Here is a 17,683-nt window from a genome sequence, read left to right as displayed (position 1 = left end):
ACGCATGCAAATTCACTACCATGCCAAACCAAAATGTCAGTTCATGCAACTTACAACACCATAGACTACATGCCAGTGGCCAGCAAACTCTCACGTCTTGCATTCACTACCATGCCAAAACCAAAATGTCAGTTCATGCAACTTACAACACTATAGACTACATGCCAGTGGCCAGCAAACTCTCACGCCTATTTTGGTAAGTCTGTCCGAAACGTAATCCGTATTAAAGTCCCGCATTTCTGTCAAAATCATCCTATTAAAGTCCCGCATTTCTGTCAAAATCATCCTATTAAAGTCCCCCATTTCTGTCAAAATCATCCTAGTGTGAAGCTTCACAAAAAAGTCGAATACGTCAATTAGATGAAGAAGCAATCTGTTTTATAGACTATTTTTAGATGAAAAACAATCTGTCCCACAGACTAGTCTAACTTCATAGACGTTAAAATAATTTCTTTCTTTCCTTCCTACTCTACGAAGAAGTGACCTGCTATTTTTATTTTAAAACTAAAGTGACCTGCTATTTTAAGCACCCAACCCTAGGAAGTCACTTGCTACTTGCTATTTAAGTAAACTGAAACAATCTCATGCTGCAGATTGGAAGAGCTGCATATTGGGCTTGGGATTCCCGATTTCTGCGCAGCAGTCAGCCGAGTATTCTGCGCAAAACACTAGCACTGTCAAAGTCAAGTGTTTCCCAGAGGTCAAATATGACGATCCCGACCCCTCCCATTGCGGAGAAAATGGATCATATCATGGAGATGTTTGGAGATGTTCGAAATGATCAATATTACTGGCTCAGAGACGACTCCAGATCGAACCCCAAAGTTCTTTCCCATCTACAGCAAGAAAACTTCTATACCAACGCAGTTATGGCTGGTAATAACAGCATTCGTGTTTACTGTTGGTAATAACAGCATTTTGTTTTTCCATTCGAAGGCTTTGTTTGTTTCATTTTGATTAGTTCCCACATGATCATCCTTATAGGAATGGAGTTCTCGGACCCATTTGAGCTTATTTGATGCGTATTTTAAGGTCTGTGTCCAACCCATTTGAAGTGGTCACGGGCGTTGAGAGCTGTCATGTTGTCGAGAGCAAAAATACAGAATATGTGTTTATCTGAAACATTTCGTGTCCTGCACTATGATGCAGACCATACACTCAGAAATATTATAAATTTTGATTAATCATTTTTGGGTACCCATTCATTTCGCAACAAATGTATTTATACAAATAATAAGGAAGTGCTTGAATCATGAAAGTTTGGTTCGTATTCTCCATTCCTAGAAAATATCAAATCCAATCCCTTAAATATTTATAACTATCCTGAAAACAACTCAACTCCTCTAAATATATGAATCCAATCCCTTAAATATTTATAAATATCCCTAAAACTACTCAACTCCTTCTACTATATGCTTACTTAGTGCATTGGTTACATTACATGATGTAAGAAGAAACAATCTCATACCTTTGTAGATCAATCTAGAAAGCTCTAGATTCTATTACAACCTAGGAAAATAAGAATTTAAATGATGCTCCTGCACCAAACTCCCAGGAACAAAAACTTTTCATGGGCTCCTGTTCATAAAGTCTTCATTACTGCCGCCTTCACTTGAATGTCTAAAATAAATTCAGGTGCATCTACCAAATAGAATGTTTTCTTCAAATATTTTTCTCTGGGATCCCAAGGTTTATTTGCTGGATGTAGGCCTGCTTTACTTCTCATTTGTACTTTAGTTTTTTCATCTGCAAACTTGATTTATTCTTGAAATTGATCAAAACATGATAATATTTTCTGTATAACTAAAGTCTTTTCATGATTTATTTTTTCAGTTTTCATCTTCAACATGTTATTGTTTTCTTTGTTTACACCTGAAAATGAAGCAAACAAATTAAAGAAAACAATTTGTTCATTAGGCTTTTGAAGTCCACCCTAAGCCATCACAATGGTTGCCATGTAGATAACTGCCAGGACAACTTGAAAGAAAGTTGTCTCCTTATTTTATTTTTGTCTTTCTTTCAGATATGTACGGTCCACTACCTCATTTTGTGTCTCGTATGCATGAAATTGTACCTGTATTGCTTTTTTTGCTTTCCTTTCTCAGATCCCCAATTACTCTCTCTTCCAGAACCTGCTTATAACAGTCTCTACTCATACTGTTTTCAACATCAGTTAGAGTTTTTTCACACAAAACCCCTTGTTGTCTCTCAAGACAACCTCTTGCTTTTCATTCTCTTGTTGTTCACTTGTTACAATTTCTTCACTATTGCCTTTCATCACAACCTCTTTTTGAAAATTCTCTTTTGCAGTAGATATTACTGGATGATCTATATCTGTTCTCATCAACACTTTACCGGACAATTCAGTGGTCATCATATTCTCATGTTCATTTAACAAAATTTTCAAAAGGCAAATTAGTTACCTCAATGTCTGCAAGAATTGTCTTTGGCTTTCCAAGAAATGTATATCACACCTCATCTTCTTTTCTCTGCTTCAAAAACTCCTTATCACTCATCGTCAGAACTTAATTACTGCTGCACTTTCATCCTTCAATTGTAGCAATGAATGTTTCTCACCATCTTTTTCAAAGGTGTATGTATTTTTCTTCCCATCATGAATTGCTTTCTTATCAAATAGCCATGGTCTACCTAATAAAACATGATAAACATCCATAGATATTGCATCACAAAGTACTTCATCTTGATAGCTGCCTATCTTAACTCTATTGTACATTGTTCATTCACGAAAATCCGATGTTTTTTATGTAACCATGACACTTTATAAGGTGTAGGATGAACAAACTGTTTCAAACCCAAATTTTCAACCATTTCAAGAGATACTAAATTATCTGTACTACCACCTTCAAAAATAATTCTGCAACATTTACCTTTTGACTTCCAGTAGTTCTAACTTTTAAACAAAGCCTTTCTCTGTAATTGCTCTTTGATATCTTTATTTGGATTTAGAAGTTTCTTTTTAATCAACAATGAAGATCCTACACTTTCTCCATCTTTAGCTAGGACAATTTGATTAGCATGATGTTCATATAGAAAATTTGGACATTCATAAGATCTATGACCATATTCATTGCATGTAAAACACTTACCACAAAAATGTTTACCTTCTGAATGTGATGTTCTTTTGTATTGATGACCTTCCCTTGGACATTTATTTTGACTTTGAGGACTTCCTTCTCTTCCCTCATAAAGATAAATTGAATTGTTGTCATCATGATGCCTTTTACCTCTGAAATAGCTGCACCTATCTCTTGGATGCTGAATTTGTTTCCTTGACAACTTTTCCTCTGCTTTAAGTGCAAGTTGGTATGCTTCCTGCACAGTTCTTGGAGATAAAAAATAAATCTCATCTTGAATGCTGAATATTAGACCATTTATATACCTTGATACCTTTTCCACATCTTCTTCTATGTGTCCTGCCCTTATAGTTCACTTGTAGAATTCTTTTGTATAATATTTCACGTTCATTTCCTTATGTCACAAATTTTGAAGTCTCTTGAACATTTGTGTGTTGTAATCTCTTGGCATGAATTTAGATTTCAACTTAGCTACCATTTTGTCCATGATATAATTAGTTGCTTTCTGTTCTTTCTTCTTTCATTGTGAATGCTATCCCACTATAACGAGACATGTCCTTTCAATCTTGTAATAGTAAACATCACCATTTTTGTTGAGAATTCAGTAGGGCAGTGATTATGATTAATTTCTCTTTACTTGATTACTGCTTGTGATTCCTTTTTACTTATTAGCTTTGTTCCTTATTATTATATGTGTGAAGCATGAAACAACTACCAAAAACAAGAAGAACAATGACATAGTATATAGGCTGCAAGCCAGGGCCAAAACCTCTCCTCTTGAGAGGAAAACCCTTAAATCTCTTCTCTTCCTTATAGATTCTTCAATTGATGAATTCCATGACCTTAAGACTGAGACCAATACCCTCCAAGACCAAGACCAACCTCTTTAGATGATGTGCCAACTTTGATCTAGCCAAACATAGTCAAATCTCTTCCAGTAGCACCTTTTTGACCTCCTGCTACAAGATTTTCGGCCTCCTACTGCAGATCTAAAATTTCGGCCTCCCAGCAACTGCTGTTGCCACACGTGGGAACTTCGATCTTCTTCTAGAGCCCTCCTCTGACCTCCACTTGCATTTCCCTGAATTTTGGAGCTTGAGAATGACCCTTGGTGATCTTCGCTTGACCTCTTTGCTTCCTTTTCTCCAAGATCGAACTTGTAGATGGATGCCCTAGGTCTGCTCCAGAAACCCTAGTCCTTTTTAGCACGTGTGAGAGAAAGATAGTCCAAACATAAGTCTCCTTTGTCTTCCTTCTCCTTCGCTGCCTCTTTCTTCCTCTTCCTTCGCTAGAATGAGTGATGAGTGAGTGTGCTTCAGGGAGGACGAGTCCTCTTCTATTTATAGGCTCTTCAAGGGTGGACATGGCTCTTCCTTAAGGCCGACTTGCCAGTTGCTAGGCCGACTTGGTCTTGGAGGGTATTCCGACACTTTTAAAGACAATTTTTTTTTTCTCTTTACAAGTTACAATGTGCCTAGTGGGGTCTTCAACTTATGAAAATCACTGTTTTGGCTTCTTGACCTAGGACAGACCCTAGAAGCACTCAATGGGTGCTTGACCTATAAAATAAAAGACCTCAAGCATGAAACCCATGCTCCAATAATAATAATAATAATTTTCTTTCATTTCATAATTTACAAGAATCAAAAATACATTTCATACTTATGAAGACAGAACCTAGTTACACATTTTCAACACTCCCTCTTAACTAGGGAGCTATTCATAAGAGGTACATGGACATTATCAATTTGAAGATATCTTATAAGAAGAGTCAGATTGGTAACCCATATGTCTAGCATCATATCAACCAACGTTGTCACATAGCAAGGCCTTGACTAGCAACTCTATCTCTCCACAAGATCAGAGCACAATGTTGGCGAGACCATTGATTTATAGACACCATCATTATTGTCTCTCAAGGTACTCCACTTGAGTGTTCATCGAGTATGACCTTCTTTGGACTATTCTTGTCTTGGATAGTTAGTTCTCAAAGAATATCGGTCCACGACTACTCTTATCTTGGAAAGTGCCATAATATCAAGCTATCCATGGGAGAGTATGTCTTGAATAGTCTAATGCTTTCCATTCCAATGGGTGGTGCTGATGTTGTACTAGGAGTCCAATGGTTACAATCTTTGGGGACGATAGCTTTCAATTTTCAAGAAATTTTCTTGAATTTTTTTTGGGAAGAAAAGGAAGTTGAATTAAGGGGTATCGCAGGGAAACCAAGAAAGATAATCAACTCTAATGGCATGACAAGGCTTCTAAAGAAAGAACAACGGGGCATAATATGTTCACTATAGGTTCAAACAACGAAATCATCTATTTCTCTAGATCTCCAAAAAGTCTTGGACAATCATTCTAAGGTTCAAGTAGTGGAAGATCACATCGAGCATCAACAACAAGTTCTCCAACTCTTAAAGGATAACTCGACTTTGGTGCAAAATCGAATGAAACAACAGGCAAGTCAACATTGCAACAAAATAAATTTTGATGTAGGCGACTGGGTATTTTTACGGCTGCAACCATACAAACAAATGTCCCTCAAGCAAGCTAAGAAGGATAATAAATTATCACTAAAATACTATGGTCCTTACAAGGTGTTGCAAAAGATTGATATTATGGCATACAAATTGGAGCTTCCTGCATTTTCCCGAGTGCACCCAGTTCTCCATGTTTCATGCTTAAAGAAGGTTATAGATGACAAGCTCCCAGTTCAAACAATATTATAGGAATTTGACAAGGAAGGAAAAATCATATTGGAACCTGAAGCAGTCACAGAATCAAGAACCTGACAGTTACGAATTCGATCAATTTCAGAGTATCTCATCATGTGGAAGAACTTACCCGTTGAATACTCCACATGGGAGGATGATAATTTTATACAGAAGCATCTAGAACTACTTAAGCATTGAGGACAACACTTTTTGAAGGAGAGGGTCATGTTAGGTCCCTATATTGCTAGTGTAGCCCCTTAGTGCAACCCCCTTATTATATTTTTGTGCCCATGTAGTCCGATATTGTTATTATTGTGCCCCATAGAAGCCCGCTATTGTTATTTTTGTGCCTTTACATTATTATTGTTATGTCGACTCTGATTATATTGTGACCCCTTAGACTCCTATATATAGAAAGGAGGTCTTATCATTTGTATCATTGAAGCATTGTTCATTTGTGTAATGTAAAGGGGGTTTCCCCCTCGAAGAGGCTGATTTTGAAGTCTTTGACCTATCTTTTCTTCTATTTTGTGAGCTGGTTGCATAACATCCTTAAAGAGTATTGGATGCTAGATGGTTACCCAATCCTCCATTCTGTCTTCCCAACTGAAGACAAGAATGATGTGCCTATCTCTCCCTCTCAACTAGGGAGGATATATCAACCAAGCCAAGCTTGTCTCTCAAGTATACAAGCTTCTTGTTAGGAAGAGATTTTGTCAATATGTTAGGCACCTGCTCATTAGTGGAGATATACTGTAGTTGTAACACACCATTTTGTATTAGCTCCTGAATATAGTGATACTTGTTGTTTATATGCTTTGTCTTTCCATGGAATACTGGGTCTTCAAACAATCGTATACAACTGGTGTTGTCACAATGTATCACTGTAGGGTCCATTGGTCCTTCAAATAAGTCGGATAACAACTTTCTTAACCAGACCGCTTCTTTGCTTACTTCATAAGCCGCAACATACTCAGCCTCAACACTACTCAAAGCAACTGTGTCTTGCTTTCTGCTCATCCATGAGATCATGGAGGACCCCAAACTGAAACATCCTCCTGTAGTGCTTCTTCCATCCTGCTCTCTGCCTCCTTAGTCAGAATCTGTATATCCAATCAAGTGGACATCATTCCTCCTATCATATTTCAAGCAGTAGCGGATAGTCCCTTGCAGATATCTCAATATATGTTTTGCTGCTATCCAATGATCATGCTTTGGCTCCACTTGGAATTGACTAAGAATGTTTACTGCAAAACATTTGTCTGGTCGAGTATTCACTAAGTACATTAGTGAGCCAATCAATTGTCTATATTTGGAAGGGTCTACAGGGCTTGATTTGGAACTCCTTAGTCTCTTCAAGTTTGTGATCATCAGAGTGGTCATAGGTTTGCAATCCATCATGTCAAACCTCTTCAACATCTTGATCACGTACTTTCCTTGACCTAGATAAATTTCATCAGGTCCTTGCAAGACTTCTAGTCCCAAATAATAATGCATCAACCCTAGATCCTTCATGTCAAATTTTGCTGCTAGTTGCTTCTTACATTCTTCAATTCGACCTTCTACACCTGTTAAGAGAAGATCATCTACATACATAAGAATGATTACAGATTCTCCATCTATAACCTTGATATACAGGTTTGGATCAACAAAACTTTTTGTGAAGCCTATTCTTTATAGGTATGCATCCCCATTCTAGCATACCATGCCCTTGGAGCTTGCTTGAGGCCATATAATGCTTTCTTCAATATGCAAAAATATGCCTTCATGTCTTTAAATTCAAATCACAAAGGTTGCTCTATATAAACTTCCTCATCAATTGTGCCATTCAAAAATGATGCTGTTAGAGAGACCAATGAATGAATCGTTGTATACCTTGTTGTCAGAGCAAATATCTTTTCATGGTCGATGCCTTCTTGTTGAGAGAAGCCCCTAGCCACAAATCTTGCCTTATACTTATCTATACTTCTATCTGTCGCATGTTTGATCTTATAGATCCACTTGGAAGTCACCACAGATTTGTCTTTGGACCTAGGTACAATCTCCCAAACTCCATTCTTCATTATAGAATGATACACTTCATTCATGGCATCCTTCCATTCCTGATGATTGACAACCTCTTCAAAAGTGGATGGTTCTACTTCTATTAGCTTTTTCATGTATGTAGCATACCCAAAATATCTCTTGGGTTTCTTGCTTTCTCTAAATGAGCCTTTTGCTGCCCCATGACCCTTTGCATTAAGTAGTGTAAATTTCAATCAATTTGGTATCTTTCTTGATTCGGGGAGGACCATATGTTGAATGGGTTCACTGGGACCCTCATCTTCATGATGCAATTCTTCTTGCAGCATACCCAGAATATCTCTTCGGTTTCTTGCTTTCTCTAAATGAGCCTTTTGCTACCCCATGACCCTCTGCATCAAGTAGCGTAGATTTCAACCAATTTGGTCTCTTTCTTGATTCGGGGAGGACCACAGGTTGAATGGGTTCACTGGGACCCTCATCTTCATGATGAAATTCTTCTTCTTCCCTGTTAACTTCTTCTTCAAATACTGGAAGTTCTTCGTCATCAGAGTCCATGGGAAGTTCCTTGGATTTCTTGAATGCGATACTCTCGTCAAATATGACATCTCAACTTACTTCTATCTGGTGTCCTTCCTTTATGTAGATTCTATAAGCCTTAGAGGAGTTGCTATAGCCAACAAATATTCCTCTCATGCCTGATGGATCCAACTTCTTCCTTTTGTCCTTTGGTATATGGATATATTTGGGACACCCAAAGATTCAAAGATGATCTACAGTAGGTTTCTCCCCAGTGAATACTTCTTCAGGAGTCCTGTTGTCCAACGACCTATGGGGACTTCAATTTTGAATATATATTGCCTTCGTGGCTTCTCCCCACATAAGTTTTGGTAGATCTTGATAATGTGACATGGCCTTTACACTTTCTTCAATGGATCAATTCTTTCGTTCTGCAACTCCATTTTGTTTGGGATTATATGGGACTATCAACTCCCTCTTAATCTCAAAATCCTTACAGAATGCTATAATCTCCTTGGATGTATACTCTCCTCCATCATCATATCTTAGTATCTTGATTCTTCTTTCTATAAGGTTATCCACTTCAGCTTTGAATTATTGAAATTTTGTAAATACTTTGTCCTTGGTTTTCATTAAGTAAACCCAGGTCTTTCTTGAATGATCATCTATAAATGTGACATAATATAGATGACCTCCAAGAGATTTAGGAGTCATAGGGCCACATTGTTTAATTTCCACGATCTTGGGTCTAGGTTAGAATCTTAAAATCTCCGATGCTACCAAACCAAGAATCTCAACAAGAATTACTTTGCACAACGGAAAATATAAAGCAGTAAATCACATATGCACAAGTATACACATTTTTTAACAAATATTGTACAATAATGTACAACCCAATCTTCGTTATATTAAACCAAATTTGAATAATACAATAGTCTATGGTATACAAGATACAATGACAAACTTCGTTGCAACTTCTATGTCGTATCTTGTCCTACCGATCCTTCACTCCCGTACTGCTCACTAGTTGTCCCTTAGTCCTTCAAAGGACAACACAAAGAGACTCCAGGAGGGCTGCCACCTAACACTACTGCGAGTCTCTTCTGCTGCATGTACATGGGCTGATCCAATCTGCTCTCTAGGCTTGCCAAAACTCGAGCCCCAATTTGCCTTCTAGTAGCCTCTTTCGTCGATCGAAGAGCTACTCACAAGGCTCCAAACTTCACCCAACCTTCAACTCTCTTCGCCACTTCAAGATTGCTTGTCTAGGGCTACTTTGGGTAGCAAACACACTACCCTTCACCAGATCAATGGCACCCAATCCAATCACTGCAAGATTTGTTGCTAGTTGTGGTTTTTTCACACCCAAGGCAACCCCAACAATTGGGTCCCACAGGGTGCAAGTCAAATCGATCCAAAACTAGTCAACACATTGACCCAACGCAAAACACAAATGCTGCTCTAAGGCTGTTGTCTTTTTGCTTTTTGCTGTTCCTAACTATGACTGGTTAGGGCACCCAAAATGCTGCAACAACCCTTAAACAAGTCGCCAAATAACTCCTCTTTTGCTGCGGCCTAGACAAGGAAGGTTCCTCCACACACGTGTTGTTGTTCTGGGCACTTTACAACCCCTAACATCTCCATGCTGCCTTGTTTTGGAGTGGCTAGGCCTGCGGCCTACCACAGTCCTGCGTTGTCACCTACAACTCACCCAAAACAACGTTATGTTGCCTCTTTTCTGCCCCCAACAGACCTGCAACACAGCTCCTGTACCTCATCCTTCTAGCAAGGATCCTTGGCCTTCCCTCCAGCTGCTTGGATGCCTGAAATACTCTTCAAACAGTCCTCCAGATTCTTCATTGGTCTTGCCTACTAATTGCGGCCCAAAACAAAGAATGTCTCCTCTCCAACAAGCTGTTCTATTGTGTTTTTGTTGCACAAATGGATGGCTTAAATGACCTCTACTCACCTCTTATTTATACACATAAAGAGGGCTCCTCAAAATGTCTAACAAGGGCTTGTACAACTATCACATGCCTTCTTAACACCAAGCCGACCTAGACTCCTCATGTGCAAACCCACACTTAAACTTCAAAAATTCATAACTTCATTTCTAGAGCTTCGATTTGAGTGATCTTCGAAGCGTTGGAATCGACACACCAAGCTCTATCACCTCAAATTTTCTCATGCTCAAATTCTTCATGGTTTTGGCCCAAATCCCGATGGGTGCAAAACCCCATGCTTGGGTTCAAAGCCCACAAGTGACTCTTGTGGCGGTTTTCCCTCCAAACCCTAAACCATAGGGCTTGGAGTTACTAAAAAATCAACGCTCCCTCTTAGCGAGTGAGGTACTTCCAAGACTAGGAAGTAGCTCGTCATCATCATCACTACTCGCAACACTCGCCCAACTCTTGATGCTCACAATTGCAACAATCCCTGTTCTGTGAACTACGCCTCTCTCAGAAGTGTCACTGTCATTGCTGGAAGCACCCTGCTTCTTCTTCTTATCCTGTAATGTCTTCCACTCTCTCCATGATTCCTTCTTGGCAGCTATAGGAGCACCCTTGCTTCCCATTGACCACGCGCTTTTCTTGGACTGTAAAGTCTCCCTTTGAATCTGCAAGCTCCCTCTAAAACTTGACTCCCTCTGAGTCTCTGGAATAAGGACCTTCTTCTCAGGAAGGTGAACCTTCTTCTTGGGAACCTGTACTTGCTCCTTTGAAGCCTACAACTGCACCTTCTTCTCTGGAACCTGCACCTGCTCTACATGCTCTCATGATCCATAGGCTTGCCCATTGGCCTATATAGACCATGCTCTTTAACTCAAAGTGCAATCCCATTGGAGCTAGATCCTCTAGGCTTGAGTCTTGCCTTCCCATCCTGGAACAAGACCTCAAACCCCTTATTCTCGATCATTGAGACATAAATCACGCTATATTTGAGTCCTGGTACAAATAGTACATTTTGGACCCGCATTACTCGTCCTGTCTCCATTCTGAATGGCACAACTCTCGATCCTCGGATCTCCTTTAAACTCTTGTTGCCCAACACCATGTGCAACTTCGAGTCCCATCCAACTAGAGTCTCAAAAACCTTCTGTGACCCTGTCATATACTTTGACGTAGCACTATCCACGTACCATCCATCCTCATCGATAGTACCCTGCGAGAATTGAGAGATCATAGCAAAGTCCTCCTCCTCCAATCTCCTGGTGAGATTATCTATCTCATCAGAAGTGGCAACACAGGCGACTTGCTTCCCTTTCTTCTTCTCATCCTCCCTTCTTCTTCATTGGACATCTCGATGAAAAATGACCTATCTCTCCATAGTTGAAACACTTGACCTTACTCAAGTCCTTTTGCTTACCCTTCATTCATGCTACAAGTGCCATGTCATCATCTAAAGTCTTCTTTGATGGATGAAGATCGTTGTCTTGCAACTCTTCCTGAATGAAGTTATCCCACAGCCTATTCCAGTTTGGCAACTTCTCTCTGGCAACGATTCCTTTGATGAAGGGCTTCCATTCCTTGGTGAACCCCTTCAAGGCAATCCTCACCATATCTCCATCTGAAATAGTCACACCGATGACAACTAGCTCATCTCTAACCTGAGACAATTTCGTTAGATACAAAGTCACTCCTCACCCTTTATCATCTTGGTGGACTTCAACTTATCCCCGGTTCTCGTTCTTATTTTGGAACAAATTTTGAAGAGCCATCGACATCTCATGGGCATGGCTCTTCTCGGATGGATGAGGTATTACAGAATCCTTCACACCATTACGGATGATCAATCTCGCCCTCGTATCCAAATATGTACACTTCCAACTCCTTTGGGTTAGTTAGCTTCTTTATGGCTTTCTCGGCAAACTCCTAGATCATGTTGACCTGCAAGACCAACTTGATCCTTTCCTTCCATGGACTATAGTTGGACAACCCCTCCAACCTGTCCTTATACTGGATATCAGCTTGTAACTGTGACATTGTCACCGATAATGTGACCAACTCCCTCTTAAGTTGTACTTCGTTGTGCACAACTTTGATTCATTGACTTTTAAAGTAGCTGATACATGCTCTGATACCATGTTGACTTTCCACGATAGTGGGTCTAGGTTAGAATCTTAAAATCTCTGACGCTACCAAACCAAGAATCTCAACAAGAACTACTTTGCACAACGGAAAATATAAAGCAGTAAATCACATATGCACAAGTATACACAATTTTTAACAAATATTGTACAATAATGTACAACCCAATCTTCGTTATATTAAACCAAATCTGAATAATACAACAATCTATGGAGACCCAAGGGTTAGTTCAGTTGGTCAAGTTCTCGTTGCCAAGTACCTCGCTAGTTGGGAGGTCACGAGGTCAAATCTCCTTGATGCCCTTGGGTTAGGACTCACTTGTTTGGCCGATGGGTAGATCCCTTCAGGTTGATTTGCTTGGATTTTTCATGTGGATGTAGTAGCCACCCAGTGTCTGTGAACCACCCTTAAAAAAATTACAACAGTCTATGGTATACAAGATACAATGACAAACTTTGCTACAACTTCTTTGTCATATCTTGTTCTGCTGGTCCTTCGCTTCCGTACTGCTCACTAGCTACCCCTTAGTCCTTCAAAGGAAAACACATAAAGACTCCAGGAGGGCTGCCACCTAACACTGCTGCAAGTCACTTCTGTTGCATGTACACACGCTGATCCAATCTGCTATCTAGGCTGACCAATACTTGAGCTCCAATCTACCTTCTAGTAGCCTCTTTTGTCCATCAAAGAGCTACTCATAAGGCTCCAAACTTCACCCAACCTTCAACTCTCTTCGTCACTTCAATATTGCTTGTCTAGGGCTACTTTGGGTAGCTAACACACTGCCCACCACCAAATCAATGGCACCCAATCCAATCACTGCAAGATTTGCTCCTAGTTGGGATTTCTTCACACCCAAGGCAACCCCAACAATTGGCTCCCACAGGCTGCAAGTCAAATCGATCCAAAACTGGTCAACACATTGACCCAACACAAAACACAAATGCTACTCTAAGTCTGTTGTCTTTCTGCTGTTCCTAACTGTGATTGGTTAGGGCACCCAACATGTTGCAACAACCCTTAAACAAGTCACCAAACAACTCCTCTTTTGCTGCGGCCTAGGCAAGAAAGGTTTCTCCACACACGTTCTATTGTTCTAGGCACTTTATAGCCCCTAACACCTCCATGTGTCCCGTTTTGGAGTGGCTAGGCCTGCGACCTACCACAGTCCTTCGTTGCCACCTACAACTCACCCAAAACAACATTATGTTGCCTCTTTTTTGCCCCCAACAGACCTGCAACAAAACTCCTCTACCTCGGCCTTTTAGCAAGGATCCTTGACCTTCCCTCCAGCTCCTTGGATGCCTGAAATACCCTTTAAATAGTCCTCTAAACTCTTCGTTGGTCTTGCCTCCTAGCTATGGTCCAAAACAGAGAATGTCTCCTCTCCAACGAGTTGTTCTTGCTGAAATGTGTAACTAGTTTCGGTCTTCATAATTATGATCTTTGTAAACCATGAAAAGAAGAGAATAGAATTATTTTTGCAATTCCTTGCTCCATGGGTTTCATGAGCAAATTTTTAGATGGCTCCCATTGTGAGCCTTTAGGAATTAATGTCATTTATGAAGAGCTCTTCTTGAGCATGTGTCAAATATATACAAGTCTATGTAACCCTCCAACGACAAGCACAAAGTCCTCGTCTTCATGTCGGGCTCAAGACAAAGCAACAAACTCATGTCGGCTTCTCATTATGGAGACACACCTATTCATAAGTTCATGTCGGCTTAATATGATGGACAAACTACTATATATTGGGACCTCGGCCTATTCCACAGTAAGAGAAATTCAGACATCTCTCTGAGTTTTTTGGATGGGTAGAACAAATGATGAGTTTGGATCTCCAGTCCAGAGAACAGGGTTCAGATGGGTAAGGACATCAGGGAGATTTAGGGACAAAAGTTCGGATGTCTCTGTGATTTCTGGATGGATAGTGGCAGAATGAACTATGAAGTTCATGTATATCTCTGATATTCAGATAAGGATACATAGTCAGTTTATGATTCAGTGCCACCACTGCTAGGAGAATTTGGTGCCTCACAAAAGGAAGTTCACAAGTGTGTAATAAAAGATCTCAGTGCTGTTACAAGGAAATAAGGTCTCGATGGTATCTCAGAAGGCAACGAATATGGTTCAATGAATTCAGTGTTACATCTGAAGAAGAGGTTCGGTATCCTTGAGCAACATAGTGACCACAGTTCGGTGTCATCACTTATGGTACAAAGTCTGAAGTAGAAGGAACCCAGAAAGAGAAATCGAGAAGGTGGAAGAGGACTTGTGTCTTGGTATTGGAGTGGCTAATAGGTTAAGGGTCTTGGTCTTGGTATTCGTCATTTGGAATCTCTATAAGAAGAATTTGTGCAGGTTTTCCTCTCAAAGAGTGAGAGGTTTTGGCCTTGGTAGATAGCCTACATTTTGTGTCTCTTGTCAATTTATGTTCATGCATTGGTAACTGTTTGATGAAGAAGAACACTAATAATTTAAGCAACTAGAAGATCCTAATCTAATGAAGAAAAAGTCACTCACAGGCAACTACTAATTGAGAGAAATCACCTAATGCTAATGCCCTAGATTTCTCAACATGGAATCAGAGCTAAGGTGACAGTTAAGGAAGGCTATCTAATCAAAGAGACATTCGAGGATCGAGTTTCAAGGAAGGCATCAAACCAAGTTAAAGGATATCAAAGTGAAATCAAGATCTACATTGAAGAAGAAAGTCTACTTCAAAAGGAAGTCTTGGGATCATCAATCAATTCAAGGCAACTAGAAGTCTACAGTGCAAGGTAGCCCAAAGTATAGACATCGAAGAGAAGGACTTCAAGGACGAAGATCACATCATCGTGGAGAAAGTCGAAACCTTAGAAGCATTTATGATCTGCACTCATTCACTACCAAAGAAGTCGAAGTATCTTGAAGGTGAGAAGGCATTATCATCATCTTCAAAAGCTGTAAGGCAAGCTCCCTATCACTGCAACAAGGATCCCCTCCTTATCCTTGAAGAAGATCATCCAAGGAAGCATCAAAACATCCTCATCAATCACCATCAACAAAGGAAGCTAGATCTAAAGGCATTGACATCATAAAAGGAGCAATCTCCTTTATTGAAGAAGGGCTTTTCATTTGGAAGAAGACCATCCAAAAGGGGCACTAATACATCTTCTTCAACCACCATCAAAGTGATCAAGTTGAAGATTTCATCTTCACTTGTCAATTAAGTATCTTTCATTCTATAATCAAATTTGGTAAAATGACTTCGTTTTGCAGGGAGATCTATACACTGGTTGGGTCATCGAAATTCCTTGCATGGAAAAGGAGGATAGACATAATCCTCGAAGAAAGTTAAGCCATTGAACATATCAATGAAAAGGTCTCCTTTGAATACATGGAAAGGGATTCTTATGAAAGGTCCCCTCATATAGCAGTGTTAGAGACATCAAAGAGATATATATGATAAGCTGGTAGAACTATTCTCTGAAGATGCGATAAAGAAGGTCACATCACTTAGATCTGATCTACACAAATTGAAGGTATCAAAGGATAAAGGGTTATCTTCATAAGATCTCAATTGCAAGATCTGGAAGAGATAATCCTCATTGTTCTAAATGCACTAATTGATGAACAAGGTAACAAATGTCTATGAGGATAAGAAAGCTATCCCATTCAACAACTTGTGGTTTCTATGCAAGATAGGAGATGACAGGTTGAGGGCAAAAGTGTTGAAGGATCAAATGAAAGGATTCAAACATTTTGTCGAAAGGAAAGAAGAACATAGCTAAGATTCAATGCTATGAGCATTACAGGAAAGATTGTCCTAAACTCAAGAAGGCAATAACAAGAAAGATAGAGAAGAAGTCCATTTCACCAAAGAAGTGGAGAAAGCTGAAAGAAGGAAGTCCAAGAAAGAGGAAAAACATTAGAAGTAAGAGCTCGTGACATCACCATAGGAAACATGAAGGATGTCTGATAGTCAACTATGAAGGATATAGCTCTTGAGAACCTCATTGGAAACTAAAGGAAAGGAAGAAGTCATCCAGGACAAGGCTCATCATACATCAAAAGGTAACATCTGCTTGATAAGGATATGCAAGATCCTCAAGACTCATTGATGGAATCTTCATCGGAAGGTTCACCAATCTAGAGTGGAAGCAAGTGTTTCATTAGGAACTCCAACTTGTGGAATTCATAGGATGATGGTATGATGACATAAGAGATGAAGCAGATCAAGGGGTTGAAGTTCTTTTCAATCAAGGAAGCTGCTGAAAGAAGCCTAGATGACCTAAAGGTAAATGAGGTATGTATGCTTGTATTCAATATTATAAAGTCATGTTGTATGGTTGCAGGTAACATGGATCACTGCTCGATCTTGAGAAGCATGATCAAAGGAAATGAATCTCTTCCTATGAAAGGCTGCCAGAAGGCATGGGTCACACTAGATGAAACCAACATAATATGTCCTCATATGAAGCATGAGGTGGTTGACTACAATTGAGGAACTCTGAATGGAAGCTCCTGGGAATGAAATGTGTGAAGAAAGGAAGGAAGAGATCGTGAGATATGCAGCCATGGTAAAGGCAATCAGCATCCGAAAGACCAAGAAGATTTGACTAAGAAATCTCCCAGAGAGATATGAAGACTTTGATGGAAGTCTGAAAAAGATGGAGATCCTTCACAATGGATATCTTTGGGAGATGTGTCAACATGTATGCAGGATGCTGATACTTGCAAGAAGATGTCATCATGAAAAACCATCACAAAGGTAAGTCTGATTAAACTTTAAAGTGTTCATTTCTTATTTTGAACAAGTATCTGGATGGGCTTATGCAAGGCTGCCAAGGGAAGAACTGTGGATGTCTTCCTAGAGGACCATGTAGAAGGATTTAAGATCCTTCCGAAGAAGACAACATGAAGAAGGTAGCATGACATGAAGCAAGACTAGATGTAGATTGATGGATCACTTTTTGATGAAAGGAATGATGACATGACTAACTCATGGATGAATGTTATGGATGGTCTGTGCCCTATGAAGAAGCCACAAGGGATGAAGACTCCTTGGCAATGAAATTCATGACATCGAAGGAAGGAACTCTTCAAGTAGCTGGTTGAGGAGTTACTATAGGTCCCTAATTAAGAGGGAGCCTGAAATTCCTAAGCCAAGAAGGAGCTTGGGAATTGATATGTTCTCCCTAATTGAGATGGAGAGATAGACACATTATTCTCGTCTTCAATTGGGAAGACAGAATAGAGG

General features: G+C 39.7%; 1 protein-coding gene across 2 annotated transcripts in view; it reads left to right on the top strand.

The window, feature by feature from the left end:
• Window positions 1–445: 445 nt before the first annotated feature.
• LOC149208307 (uncharacterized) overlaps window positions 446–17,683 on the top strand; it is a 435,470-nt gene continuing 418,232 nt past the window's right edge. Inside the window, exon 1 of one of the 2 annotated variants that reach the window (XM_089395998.1) lies at window positions 446–876. In XM_089395998.1, coding sequence (XP_089252124.1) covers window positions 585–876 — 292 coding nt within the window. In that variant the 5' untranslated portion in view covers window positions 446–584. The remainder of the gene's footprint in view (window positions 877–17,683) is intronic. The other variant, XM_089395997.1, reaches the window with a different exon arrangement.

The sequence above is a fragment of the Pinus tabuliformis genome, chromosome 1_2, assembly GCF_031772625.1.
Source record: "Pinus tabuliformis cultivar Carrire ecotype Pingquan chromosome 1_2, CPIR1, whole genome shotgun sequence".
In the NCBI taxonomy this organism is placed as follows: domain Eukaryota; kingdom Viridiplantae; phylum Streptophyta; class Pinopsida; order Pinales; family Pinaceae; genus Pinus; species Pinus tabuliformis.
This window is presented reverse-complemented; position numbering and strand designations above follow the sequence as displayed.